This window comes from Electrona antarctica (genome assembly GCF_951216825.1).
Source record: "Electrona antarctica genome assembly, chromosome: 1".
In the NCBI taxonomy this organism is placed as follows: Eukaryota; Metazoa; Chordata; class Actinopteri; order Myctophiformes; family Myctophidae; genus Electrona; species Electrona antarctica.
Window position 1 is genome coordinate 33,861,545 of NC_136806.1, and position 14,716 is coordinate 33,876,260.

A 14,716-nucleotide genomic window follows, 5' to 3' on the forward strand; every position below is an offset into this window, starting at 1 on the left:
AAACAAAATAAATGTCTAATTTCCACATTTCACGGGCTTGTGAAATGCGTGTGGGCAAGTGAAGGTGGGTCCTGTCCTACACAAACAGGGTATGAGTCATGAATAAACTGCTCTCTTCGATAGTCCATATTTAAGCCTCTCCAGTCTCCAGGGGTAACAGGAGATTTTATTTATTTTTTTGTAATAAATAACAGAAAAGTACTAGTATGCCCATTTGAGAAACACTGCACTAAAGGAGCACCCTTGAGCCATAACATCCTTTAAACTATCCGCACACTAAAAATATATGTCCATGTTGAGGATGTGCCCGGTGTTTAGACCTGTACCTGTCAAGCAGGGCCCTGGTTTCACTCAGTTGTTTCTCCAACTCTGCCTGGTCCTGCTGGAGTACCAGGAACTCCCCCTGGGTCTCCGTCAGCATGCCTCGGCGAGACCCTTCCTGCTCCTCCATGGCAGCCAGCTCTCCCAGCACCTCCTCCATCTCATCTCGGAGGTCCTTCATGCGCTGGTCGGACTCTGTCTTCTCCTGTTGCAGGAGGATGGACAGAGACGCGACAAGGGCCTACAGGAACACAAACACTTTTTTTTTTTAAATCACTGTTTATACTGAAAATCTCTCTAGGTCGTCCTCAGACGAGTCCTACATCGTTGCTTCCAGTCATCCCGGCCAGCTTGTTGGTCTTTGCACTCCTGTGTCGTTCTTGAGTACATCCACATGTTAATGTGGGACGTCCTCGTGACCGGTGCCCGTGTGTTGGTTCCACAGCACTAATTTCTGCTAGTCTCATTCTCCTGGCTGCCATTTTCTTTTCTATCCCACAATTTTGCAACCCATTTTCTTCTATTTTCTCATTACTGCATGTTTTTTGTGAGGGTACCTACCCTAGGGGACACAGGGAGAACATGCAAACTCCACAGAGAAAGGCCCTTTTGCCAACCCTGCCTCAGGTATGGGCACCAGAACCAGAACCACCACAAAAGGCTCTGCCAGTGGGCCTAATGAGGCCAACTCCTTTCACCTGGGCCAGACTCTGCCAGTGGGCCTAATGAGGCCAACTCCTTTCACCTGTGCAATTTCCAGCCTCTGCCTCAGCCAATATAAGCCCAACACACCGTCTGTGAAGCGGGTGCGCAGCGACGCGGCACAGTATTGCCGCGCGTCATAGCCGCCCACAGGACACGGCGCGCTACCGTGCGGCTGGCCAGCCACGCCCACGGATTCCCGGATGGAGGCCGCACGGCAACGCCTGGAAAATAGAACAGCGGCGTATCGGAGCGTCAGGCGAGGCGTGAACGCGCGCCAGACGCCGCCGGTGTGGGATAGGTTCATTGAAAATAACGAGGCAGCTGTTTTGACACGCGGCGTTCACAGACGGTGTGTGTTGGGCTTGAGGCTCAACTAATCAGGCTCTGCCAGTGGGACGAATTGATTGCCAAGTACACTTTTGAGTTTGCAGTCTTCACACACACACACACACACACACACACAGGCACATACACAGATCTCCATGTGGGACACCGGCTGACAGTTAAAACGGGTGCTATGACAACGTATATTAGGTTCCCAAGTAGGCCGGTGGCTGACTGCACGTACAGGTCTAGTTATGAATAAAGTACCGACAATAGGGATGTCAGGGTTAACATGGTTAGCCTAGTACAATACATGTTTTTTGGCTGTGCACTGTGCAGCACAACCGTTTTGACTCCAACCAAATACTCACTGACTTCACTTACATCAAAATGATCATCTAAATCAGCAATCCGTTATAGCACTGGCAAAGCAGGGTGGTCAACTGTCAGGACATTGTTGGAAGTAGCTGTTGCTAAGTAACCTGTTTAAATATATTTATGAATGTATGTGTGCACCAGTTATATGGCCTTTTTGTTCCTGCCAGATAAAGGTTTGTTTTGTTTGTGACTGGCTGGCATATAATAGATTATAATCATTCATTAAAAACCTTAAATGATGATAAACACCTTGTTATGTGTATAGTTACTACAACAATGTGTTAATTAGATAGATATACACATCTGCTATATCCATAATGGTGCTGTCAGAGCTGGTATTTCCATGCTCATCTCTTCACCTCCCCAGTCTCATGCTTCATTATTCTGTATTTTTTCAGAATTAAATCATTTTCTCCATCACTTGACATCTGTTCTCCATCAGAATCAATTTGGTGTTCTTTTCTTCCCGTTGCTTTAGATCTGGAATGAGTTGCATTCATCTTCACCTTTTATCTCTGCGGTTCTTGCATCCCACGTTTACATTTCTAATATCTCTCCCTCTTGGAATTGGAACTACAGTACAGTATAATATCGACCACAATCCTGACATCCAACACAAGCTATGCACATGTACTCAGTGGTACTAGCTGTAACACCATAATAGCTGAATGGGTAGAGGCTGCCTGGGTAGGGCAGCTAGGGCTGTCAAGATTATGACATTTTACCTGATGATTAATTGTCACTCAAATAATTGCGATTAACAATTGTGTTTGCGTGAATGAACACTGGTAATGTATAGAAATAACATTTCTGTTTCTGGCTTTTAGGATTTGAAGTTGGACAGGGCTGATATGACATAACCTATACAAAGAAATGAAGAAAATCAATTCAACAGCTCAAAAACAAGACTCATAAACGAGTCGGCACTCCACACCAGGTTCAATAATTTCCAATACTTCATAACAGAAGGTCCCTGGTTCGCATCCCGGCCCTGGTCTAGGTGCCCCTCACTTGAGCTCGCCGCTAACTTGTAGCACTGCCACATATTATTCATTAAGGATTTATTTTAAAATGTAATTTAAAAGAGCATGGCTCAAAATATATATGTGTAATGTCCTAGTGTCTGAGAGGTATCTGTATTGTTTTTGTTTATGTTTTGGAGGGTCAATGTCGCGAAGGAGATTGACAGGACGTGACGCTTCCGTGACAAAAAACACACGGAAGTCGCCGAGACAGAGACAAACGGGCAGGGAGTCGACGTGAGACCTGATGGCGTTCTGTATAAACTTTGTCTATGCTATACGGTGGAATATAGCCAAGGCCACCAACTCACGGTTGAGACCATCATCTGCTCCGGTGAGTTTGTTTGTCAAGCGAGGAGTACCGTTTGTTTTTCCGTTGGAGAGACAGCGAGGAGTACCGTTTGCTTTTCCGTTGGAGAGACAGCTGGACTTCTCTGGGATTGTTTTCGTTCGGGGGGGGGGGGGGGGGGGGGATCATCTTTACGTTTGGAACTTAGGGGAGACATGTGGATATTTCATGGAACAATAAGAGCGAGCGAGCGTGCGTGCGCGAGAGGCACGGAACTGTGCATTATATATGGATAATATTTAACATGTCATGATGAACCCTTTTGTAACTTGATGTCATTCTTCAGTGATTGCATATAGATAAACTATTTACCTGAGACTTATTTCTATTCTGTGTGTCAGTGGTTTATTTTATATGGAAAGAATTAATTGCATGCTACATGTTTGAAACCTATCAATTTCATCTTTAAAGGAGGATCATTAATACCCCGTGATTTTTAGTAACTGTGATAGAAATATCTGACCGTTACAAACTGCTGCCCCTGTAGCGCCCACTGCTCCTGTTATTTAGGATTGGTTAAATGCAGAGGACAAATTTCACCATGTGCAAATATACGGTGACAATATACTCAAAGGATGTGGACCAAGGGCCTTATTTATAAATGGAGTGCATATTATGTCTTAAATTAGAGTGTGAGTTTTGGCATACGTCAACGTGACATTTATCAAATGATCCTATGCTATACAGCCGATCCTAGTGTAAATTTGGTCGGAGCTTTGATAAGGACACGGCTGCCTGAAACAGACTGTCATTTAAATAACACACCCTTAACAATTTGAATGCTGGCCATTTTGAGTAGAGCTATTCCGCCGGTGCTAAAGGTGATGCATTGAACGAAGGACCTTGTCTGAGGCCCACAGTAAATGTTCTCTTATAGCGAGAATCACACAGCATACCTCAAAAGAAAGCGTAACTTGTCCACTCTAAAAAAAAAGATTAAAATTGTGATTTTACCATCTTCCATTCTGGAGATATGCACCTCTATGTAACACCTGCTTTTGTAGTAGCCTACTCTTCTTGAACAGAAAGGCTAATTAGAAGCGGTTTTGTCAGACGCTGTCTGACATAAAAACTCGGAAAGCCGTGCTCGCGCTGAGTTCCCTCCGATGTTTTTAGGCGGTTAGTATTACTGCCAAACAACACAACACATTTGCCATGTTCTATCTGACCGGCGTTGATCATCATGATAAAGAAATAACCGCTCGCACAGGCGATACAATCCATGAGTGAAGAAATGAAGAAAAAAGGAGAGAAATCTGACGGAGACACTGAAGTTACACACACACAACCCCTCCCTCCATTGAAAGTCACATGAGAGAGCCCTCCCCTCCCTGAAACAAAGATATTATAAGATAAACAAGACGACTGCAGCCAGCTTGGTTATGAAGACGAAGCCATTATTTTGCCCCGAGATGCATGGGAGTCTCCAGCCTTTACGTGAGTGACAATACAGGGGCTGGGCTGCCTCGTGCTGTTTTCAGGAAGGGAGGGGGTGAGGCATTTTTTTCTGCGATCACGTGAACGGAGTGTTGTGCCACCCACCCACAAACGCACCCCCCCCCCCCCGCCAACCCCTGTACAAAAATGTCAACAGTTTTTTACCTTTTCCTTCTGCAGCTGCTCAGTCAGGGCAGCGTGATCCTGCTCAAGTTGGATCTGTTCATTCCGCTCCTCCGTCCCGACTGCCCGGAGGGCACCGAGCTCAGTCTCCAGTTCCTCCACTCGCCTCAGGCCCTCCTGCTGTATCCGGCCTAAAAACCAAGACAGAAAATGTGTGACACAAAACAATTCTAAATGTATTTTAATCCAAGAAAATTAAATGTGGCACTTGGGATTTCATTCGATACGCACTTATGGCTTCCTCGTGGCGCAGGCGACTCTCTGCGAGTTGGGATGTTCTCTCGTCCACTTCCTGCTCGGTTCTCCTCAGCATGTCCCTCAGTCTGGTCAGCTCCGTCCCCTGCTGGCTCACCTTACCAAGGGACTCCTCGAGGGCCTCGCTGGTCTCTTTCATCTGGACCGCCATGTCACCCAGCGCCTCCTGTGAACATCTCAGCTCCACCTCGCAACTGTTCAGTCTCTCCTCGGTCTCTCTCAGAGTGTCCTGGGAGGCCCCAAGCTTTTGCTGACAGCTCGCCGACTCCTCCTCTTTCTGCTGCACGACACTCTGGAGGTGTTGCAGTTCCACAGTGCGCCGTTCCACTTCTCCCTCTAGTTCACTGGGCACAACAAGTAGCAAATTGGTGTCACAGACACCAATTCTCAGTAGTTGTTCTACCAGCTAAAGTATCGTGATACATTTAAAGAAAGAAGGTGCGCTACCTCTGGAAACTGCCCTTTGTTTAAGGCAGTGGGTGCTCAGCCTTGAAAATAACTTAACTCATGAACCAACTAAATGGAAAAAGCAGCACTCAATAGCCTTCAGAGCAGACTAAAAAGTGAAGTGAAGTCTGCTCTGAAGAAGGCTCTGCCGAAACGCACCAGCGTTCTCAAATAAACATGAGAAATTACATCTGAGCCAGTCTTGCATCTTTTATTTTGGAGTGCCGCTTTTTCCATTTAGTTGGTTTATTAGTTATCGTGATACATTGTTAGCTAATTTTGTAAATCTTTTATTTTCAGCTCACAGCCAATTTCTTACCATAGTTTCTCCTGCTGGACTTTTGTTGCAGTTTCATCTGGCTCTACCCTCTCATTACACTTCCGCCGAAGGTCCTGCAGGCAAACAAATAAGAGTATTGTTTTCACAGTACATGAAGATGATTCAAATGACAAATTATAATTGGATTTAGTGCATGTACAAATTGCATGCATTTACAACATAAATGGAGATATGTAGATAATATCTTACAGTACAAACACAAAACCAGTAAGATCGCTGTCGGTGTGGGCGAGACAGCGGAAATTTGGGGGTTGTTGAAATGCAAGCCACTGTCGGTACACATTATGTCTATAGTCAAGTGATCAAGACGGATCCGTACGATTTCTCATATTCCATCCCGATTGGCGAATTCCAAACATGGCTGCTCCTTTGAGCACTTTTTCAATTTACAAAATATGAATGCAATTTTTTTTTTTTTACTAATAGTCCTACTAGACCCCAATAAATTACATCTGGCCACACAAGATCACAGGATCTACTGAATGTGAAGGTAGCCTACTGGGGAGAAGCCACACTGTGTCAAAGGCTCAATATGTCAAGTTTGACACATTCAGTAGAAATAATTAACACTCATCTTTTACTTTCTCTAATAACAACCTAAAACATGAACCTTGGTTGAAAAAACTAAAGTTGTCCTTTAAAGCACTATATAAATGCACCATTTACAGACACCCATTATTATTTTTAATTGAATGCAGCTGCATCGTTTTTAATCTGCTGTAGTTTTTAACCTGAACCAGAAAATAACCTACAAAATAAGCCTAGGGTTTCATCATGTGCCCCTTTAAAGATGCTCTATGCAAGTTACCTCTTCTGCCACGGATTTCTACGCATGTGCTTACCGGTAATTGTTTTACCATTGAGTGAATAATAGATCCTTCCTTCATGCTCAGGGGATGAATTTAAACTTAGCCTTCAGGTCAAAATTCAGGTCAGAACCCGTTTCTAGGTATCACGTTCAGGTCAGAACCCGTTTCTAGGAATCACGGTCGAAATGTCCCAGGGAGCCCAAATACAACCACCCCAACATTGTTCAAGTTATATTGTATTAACATACTCTACCATACAGACTCTCTCTACCATACATACTCTACCATACAAACTGTACAAACTCTCTCTACCATACAAACTCTACCATACAAACTGTACAAACTCTCTCTACCATACAAACTCTCTCTACCATACAAACTCTCTCTACCATACAGACTCTCTACCATACAAACTGTACAAACTCTCTCTACCATACAAACTCTCTCTACCAGGTGATGCTGAGAGGGTCTGTGTCAGAACCACACAGGCTCACAACTGGGGTTCCCCAAGGCTCGGTTCTGGGTCCTCTTCTTTTCTCTCTCTACACTACATCTCTGGGTACTGTCATCCACTCCCATGGCTTTTCCTACCACTGCTATGCCGATGACACCCAGCTGATCCTCTCATTCCCCCCCTCTGATACCCAAGTGGAGGCACGCATTGCTGCTTGTCTGGCTGACATCTCGGCGTGGATGTCGACAAACCACCTGAAGCTCAACCTGGACAAGACCGAGCTGATGTTCCTCCCGGGGAAGGGCTGTCCGCACCGAGACATGGCCATCACCATTGATAATGCTGTGGTGACCTCAACTCGGACTGCGAAAAATCTGGGTGTGACCCTGGACGATCAACTGACGTTCTCGGCAAACATCGCATCAGTGACAAGGTCCTGCAGATTCCTCCTCTACAACATCAGGAGGATTCGCCCCTTCCTCACGGAGAAGGCAGCCCAGGTGCTCATCCAGGCTCTCGTCATCTCCCGCCTGGACTACTGCAACTCCCTCCTTGCTGGTGCTCCGGCATCTGCCATCAGACCTCTGGAGCTTGTTCAGAAAGCTGCGGCTCGTCTGGTGTTCAACCGCCCCAAGTTCTCCCACACAACCATCCTTCTCCGTTCTCTACACTGGCTCCCCGTAGCGGCCCGCATCCAGTTCAAAACCCTGGTGTTAGCCTATAGGGCAGTGAAAGGAACAGCTCCTTCCTACCTCCGGGCTATGGTCGATGCCTACACCCCTGCCCGACCACTTCGGTCTGCCACCTCGGGGCGACTGATTGCCTCGTCACTCAAGGGTCCTTCTGGCCGATCCACACGGTCACGACTCTTTTCTGTTCTGGCCCCACAGTGGTGGAATGAACTCCCCACTGATGTTAGGACAGCAGAGTCACTGCCCATATTTCGCCGCAGGTTGAAAACCCACCTCTTCAGGAAACACTACCCTTCCTCTCTGCCTGACCTACTTGTTGTTAACTAGTTGTACGAACGCTTGTTTTCTATTGTCGTATTGTTTATTGGATCTTGTTTAGTCGATACACTTAATTGTTTTAGCTCATGCTCATTTGATTTAGCTATTTTGTCTCATCTGTTTAAGGAAATAGGTAGCTGATATATTGCACTTTTACCTTAGCGCTAGGTATACTCTTGGTTGCTTGTTTTTGCAGAAAATGCACTAAAGACTTCTGGTGATTAGTAGTTTTTGTTCCCTACCTATGTTGAATACACTTATTGTAAGTCGCTTTGGATAAAAGCGTCTGCTAAATGACTGTAATGTAATGTAATGTACCATACAAACTCTCTACCATACAAACTCTCTCTACCATACAAACTCTCTCTACCATACAGATTGTACAAACTCTCTCTACCATACAAACTGTACAAACTCTCTCTACCATACAGATTGTACAAACTCTCTCTACCATACAGATTGGACAAACTCTCTCTACCATACAGATTGTACAAACTCTCTCTACCATACAGATTGGACAAACTCTCTACCATACAGATTGGACAAACTCTCTCTACCATACAGATTGTACAAACTCTCTCTACCATACAGATTGTACAAACTCTCTCTACCATACAGATTGGACAAACGCTCCTATGCCCATCTTTCCGTGTTGAAGACAAAAGTGAGGACAGAAAAGTGAAGACGCAAATTGTGATTGGCTGAGCATGGAATGTGATTGATGTATGATGATGAGGGCGCCCCTCACGTCACACAGGTGTGATTTTACATAAGTACCACAGTCCACAAATGTAAGGTATATTCATTGGTTGACATTAAAGCGATGCAATTAAATTGTAATTCAAATTAATCGTTCACCTGGATCTCATCGTTGGCTATGTCCAGGTATTCCTGCAGAGCTCTTACTTCTGCCTGCAGAGCTCTTACTTCTGCCTGCAGAGCTCTTACTTCTGCCTGCAGAGCTCTTACTTCTGCCTGCAGAGCTCTTACTTCTGCCCACAGTTCCTTCAACAGTGCTGGAAAACATGCGTATACATGGCATAATGTAGGGCAGGGTGATGAATATTTTTGTTTAAATAAATGTAAATAATGCAAATAACTAAGTGGGTGAAGGAAAACATTCAGTCAAGTTCAGAAAGTTGCCTCACTTTACTGTAATGCAGCCTTTCAAACCAGTACAGACACTTACATTGTGTGTATATGTATGTGCGTGTATATATATAGAGCTATAGTCCACATAACATAGCAAAGGTGGTATTCAACACACATCCGTGGGCATGCTCAGAACTCACCATGCAGTCCATCCTTCTCATTCTCCAGCTCTTCATTCCTTGAATTCGTTGCTTGATGGAGGTCCTCTGTGAACAGTAAATCACATTATAGCCCTTGTAGTTAAAATATTTACCTTGCCCTTTCTCATGTCATAGCCTTTGAAAAATCTAGGTGACAAAGCAAAATGTCTTTACAAAGCTAACCTGTAATCCTTACCCAGATCACTCTTTCGGTCCGTGAGAGTTGTGAGGGCAGTTCTAGTGGTCTGCAGGTCCGTTTCCAGTGCCTGCAGCTGCCCTTCTGTGGTGATGTGCAGGTCACTTAAGTCCTGAAACCCATACAGTAGTTTACTTTACACTTCAGCACAATCCACTGCAGCATGCACATTTTCAAGTGTGATGATTGTGGTTGGACTGCCTTTCACCGTGCAAGGGTCAAGTGAAATGTATAATGGTCCGTTTTTATTTTAAAGCTTTTTATTAGCATTTTTTGCTTTATGCAAAAAGAGTACAGCGCAAAGACTTTACAAGAAGTTACAATCTGTTGAGGACCTTAATTTGCATCTCCCATACCTTGTTTTTAGCATCCAAATTGTTTCTGGCCTCCATCAGTTCCATCATCAGAGAGTTGATCTGTTTCTTTGTTGTGTCAGCAGACACCTACAGATGAAATAAAACAATAGTTCATTATTTTTATGAACTCAACCAAGGCAGAGATGCGTATAGAAGTCAGATAAGCAGACCTTGTTTTTCAAGAACTTGTTGGCTTTCTTGAGCTCAGCCAGTTGTCTCTCCAAGGTGGCCATATTAGCAGAGAGGGCCGTCTTCTCCCGGACTGCCGTCAACAATTTTGCATGCAGCTTCTTAAGCTCTTCCTCCAGGGACTGGAGCTTTTGGTCCTGCTCCCCACGCTGCTGCACCAAGGAGCGGATCTTGGGAGGAAGCAGGTCAAACAGAGCAATTATCATAAAAGGGTAGCTAGCTTAATGTTAGTGGGTTCAAGACAGAAAATATGTTTTCAGGTTGGGATACCAATGGGCTATATGCAAACAATAACTAATTAAGGCTCTGTTCCATTTAGTGTGCAGTGATTCTCAAACTGTTTAGTTTCAAGGATCCCCATAACTCAAGAGTGTACAAATGGAGTGAGTGTACACACACACACACACACACACACACACACACACACACACACACACACACACACACACACACACACACACACACACACACACACACACACACACACACACACACACACACACACACACACACACACACACACACACACACACACACACACACACACACACACACACACACACACACACACACACACACACACACACACACACACACACACACACACACACACACACACACACACACACAGTTTGACCAGAATGGTATAGAGCCGCAGCAGTAACACCTGTGAAGGAAGTAGGGAAGGGGCCCAAGTTCTTTTCAAAATGACATGTGTGCATGGAGCCCATTTCAATTCAAGAACTTATACAAGATAGAGCATTATTGATCCCACAGGAGAACCTCAGTCGTCAGATCAGAATTGAGTTGAGCTTTTAAACCAGAAGTAAGTAGAGAAAAACATCCCACACACTGTCTTCACTTAAACGTTGCTCAATAAAACCTAAACCCAAGTGAAGACAGTGTGCGGGATTTTTTTTCTCTACTTACTTCTCAGTTCCAGTTATCCGACGCACCTGTCCATTGTAGGTGTGCAGAAGGACTTTTTCGTAGAGCTTTTAAACCAAAAATGACGTACCAGTAAATAATACTTGGTTGATGATAATGTGAAAATGACTTACCTCCTTCTCCAAGGCACACTGCAGTTTCATCTCCATTGTAATGCCACTTCTCCCTTTCTTTGCACTTGATCCTTGATGATCCTTGATGTACAGAGAGTGGTATAATTCAGATTTCAATGAGAACCATAGAAATACAATATTGATCTCCAATTGGGGTAAATCTAGAGGGGTTTCAGGTCTGGGCTCATCTCAAGGGGAGGGGGGGGGGGGGGTTCTAAATACTTTAAAATAATCAAAATGACCAGAAGACCCTGGGTGACTAAAAAAACTAAGATCCTATAATATGAAAGTCATCTGACAGTTATTGGGTTTTTTTTCCAACCAAGTGTGCCATAAAGCAATATTGTATGCATGATGGAGAAAAGGGCATTACCGTCTGTCCAGTTGTTTGATGACATCGGGGACCATGTTGGAAAAACAATTGCTCACTTTTACTTATTGTTAACCTTTGGATTTGTCAGCTTGAAATAATAATAATAATAATAATGAATTGCATTTTTATAGCGCTTTTCCAAGTGCTCAAAGCGCTTTACAATGGTTCATTCATTCATACATTGGGAGGTGAAGCGGCGAACAGTCGACGCCAGCGTCCTCACTTCCCACATTCACACACCAATGGTGGCGAGCTCACACCGACCGACTCATTGGAGGCAATGTAGGGTTCAGTGTCTTGCCCAAGGACACTTCGACATGTGGACAGGAGGAGCCGGGATTCGAACCGCCGACCCAGGGATCATTGGATGACCTGCTCTACCTCCTGAGCCACAGCCGCCCGTAAATCAAATTATTCCAACCACCACACCACTAGCCTGGGCAACATTCCTTTTCGGGTTTATGATCCGGTCGGGAGCGGATGATATCGTTATGTCATGTTGTAGTCAACGCTCAATCAAACTTCCTTTTCCCTCATGTCATGCTTTTTGGGGGAAGAAAGGAAGTTCCAGATTGAGGGTTCCGGCCTGATGACTGACTACAAAACAATGACTACATGACGAAAAGATATCATCCACTCCCGACCGGATTACACTGCAATTTAGCAACACAGACCAGGCTTTCCTCCGAGGTGGAAAGCCTGGTGACCCAAGGTTACCACACCACAACTTACAAGGCCATCAGCAGACATGGTTCTGCGGACTCTCATGCTGACACTTCTTGAGGGTGAGGGGGGTGGTGGTGGTGGTGGTGGTGGTGGTAGGTCCGCAGCAGCTGTAGACAAGGAGATGATGAATTAAATGTCTCATGGAATAAAGCCGAAATAAAATCTCATGCCTGAAAATGTAATGATGTCGTTTACCATTCTAAACGCATGTTGCTGCCGTTCTACAATACACACAGCCAAACAGCTGAAGTAATCACAGGGTGAGGCTTTAAACTTTGCTTTTATTACATTTCTGAGACCATTCATGTTCACGGCAGATGCTTCTAAACTTGTATTGTATTGTTAGTTTGACCACTTAAAAACTCTTTAATCTTAATTCTTAACATAGAGCACCGAAGTCTGAAGTCAATATCGGTAGAGATCGCCTCATAAGAATAAATAAATGAAAAGATAAATCATCCCGGCCGTTTCACTCATATGTATATGGAGAATCAACTGACATTACCGTCAGTTGATAAATAAATAATAATAATAATAAATTAATTAATTAATTTCGCTAGAAACATACTGTATCAAATATGAGGGACTGACTGTCAAACGATAGACACCTCCCCGACAATATCGCCGGGACAGTTTTGTCCCGGTCAGGACTTTGGCGCTCTATTACATAGCCAATGACCAAACATAGACGATCTACAAGCTCACAACACATGGCAGCGTGACATGTTGTGAGCTTTTAGATCTGCCATACAACCCAGATCTCGAAGGAAAAAGGAATTAAATTAATTTTGCTCCTATGGCACTACAATGTGGAACGCCCTACCAACAGCCATTAAGACATGTGAATCCCTTGACTCCTTCAAAACCACTCCCAAAGAGCACCACAGACTTTTTTCCCCTTTTTTACTTTCTTTAAATGATTTATTTGTAAAGTTGTACATCTCTAAATATTCTGATTAATTCAAAATGGTGGACCCTGTTGTAAATAAGTGTATGGATCGTCCACAAATATATATAAACAGTTTTTTTATTGACTTGTGCTTTCGGTTGAAATGTACCCATTCCACATACTGTGAAATAAAAACTTCAATCAATAGAAGATATGCTGGCTTTCATAGAATTCATGCAGTGGCTTCTAATATGGAATCCAAATTAGTTGTGCCGACTGAGAACTTTAGTCCATGTGCTGCCATGGTAGATCTCATATTATAAGCACTTGACCGTCTTTGACGCACCCTCCTTGATGGGTCTGAACCTGTCAGATCTGTGGAAGGTCACAGGTCCCTTCAGCTCAGCAGGCTTGATGTCGTAGTCTCCAGGACCAGTAGAACAGCCTGGTGGGGGTCAAATAACATTAAAAGCACTAAAGTAAACTCCATTGTAAATTAAAGACATGGCAACATATAATTTTAATGATAGGTTATATTATTAATAACCTATCATCACTAAGCTTGAGTGCTCATAAAGTACTGAACTGATATGTTTTGTTAGTAAATAAATAATTGTGTATAGGGCAGTGGAAAATCACTGCCAGAACCGTAAAGATCTTCTCTTATGGGGCTTCCTTGGCATATATTTCCGAATGGGGGTCCGCAGTCTAATGAGTGTCAATTTGGGGGTCCTTGACATGAAAACGTTTTGGAACCACTGGTATAGGAAGGCATAAGTCACATTGTTTGGGAACAAGTGTCACAGTAACTGCAATCTGGGGAAACGGTTTTAATTTTTTTCCTACATGTTTAGGGCAGTGGTGCGGACAGATTCTCAGGTGCTGTGACCTTAGGCTGTGACATCGTACATTTTCCATTCTACCAGAATTCTCAACCCAAAGTAACTAGATACTAGACGACCCATCATAGCTAGTATCTTTACTTTTACAGGGTGGAACCAAGAGTTTATAATATATTGGCCTACAAGCACTGCTAACTAAGTACGTTAACTAAGTACGTTAGCTTAGTAGCGTAGCATAGCCTAGCCTACCAATAACTTGAAAACTGCTACCAAACTGTCAGTAAAGCTGCTACTAAATGTTGTCTTGACTTACTTACCGACATGTTCGTTAAAACGTTTCAGTGGCGCTCTTGCGAAAGACATAGTTGAAGACAAGTTAAATTAAACCTCAAATATGTGGCGCGGCACAAGTTGCAGACATGGAACTAACTGCCAAGCAAACAAAACAACAAATGTAATCGTGTGTTCCGCCTTCCGCGCATTAAATTCAATTCAAATTGACGTCACACAGAAAGCAGCCAACCAATCCGCCTTGTGGAAAGCCTGAGTCTCAGCGGGTCTTAGCCAATTGGAAAGCCTGGCGACGCGTGGTTAACCAATCACTGCCACAGGATCACTCTGAGGAACACTCCCCCCTTCAACTTCTTCCATGTTGTTGTTTATTATTGTCCCCCGTTAAAGCGTCTACCGCCACGGCGCCACCCAGCGGCCATCAATTCAAAGGGCTTTATTGGCATGAGAAAACATACGTTTACATT

The 14,716-nt window shown here is 44.0% G+C and overlaps 1 protein-coding gene across 2 annotated transcripts in view; it reads right to left on the reverse strand.

Moving 5' to 3' along the window:
* hmmr (hyaluronan-mediated motility receptor (RHAMM)) overlaps positions 1 to 14,464 on the reverse strand; it is a 25,029-nt gene extending 10,565 nt beyond the window's left edge. The window contains exons 1-14 of one of the 2 annotated variants that reach the window (XM_079504958.1): positions 14,276 to 14,464; positions 13,463 to 13,561; positions 12,234 to 12,334; positions 11,129 to 11,209; positions 10,049 to 10,237; positions 9,879 to 9,965; positions 9,523 to 9,634; positions 9,327 to 9,392; positions 9,010 to 9,050; positions 8,893 to 8,925; positions 5,741 to 5,814; positions 4,951 to 5,318; positions 4,702 to 4,850; positions 327 to 562 (exon numbers count right to left, since the gene is read on the reverse strand). In XM_079504958.1, coding sequence (XP_079361084.1) covers positions 327 to 562; positions 4,702 to 4,850; positions 4,951 to 5,318; positions 5,741 to 5,814; positions 8,893 to 8,925; positions 9,010 to 9,050; positions 9,327 to 9,392; positions 9,523 to 9,634; positions 9,879 to 9,965; positions 10,049 to 10,237; positions 11,129 to 11,209; positions 12,234 to 12,334; positions 13,463 to 13,561; positions 14,276 to 14,321 — 1,682 coding nt within the window. In that variant the 5' untranslated portion in view covers positions 14,322 to 14,464. Of the gene's footprint in view, positions 1 to 326; positions 563 to 4,701; positions 4,851 to 4,950; positions 5,319 to 5,740; positions 5,815 to 8,892; positions 9,051 to 9,326; positions 9,393 to 9,522; positions 9,635 to 9,878; positions 9,966 to 10,048; positions 10,238 to 11,128; positions 11,210 to 12,233; positions 12,335 to 13,462; positions 13,562 to 14,275 lie in introns of both variants that reach the window. The other variant, XM_079504957.1, reaches the window with a different exon arrangement.
* Between the last annotated feature and the right edge of the window lie 252 nt (positions 14,465 to 14,716).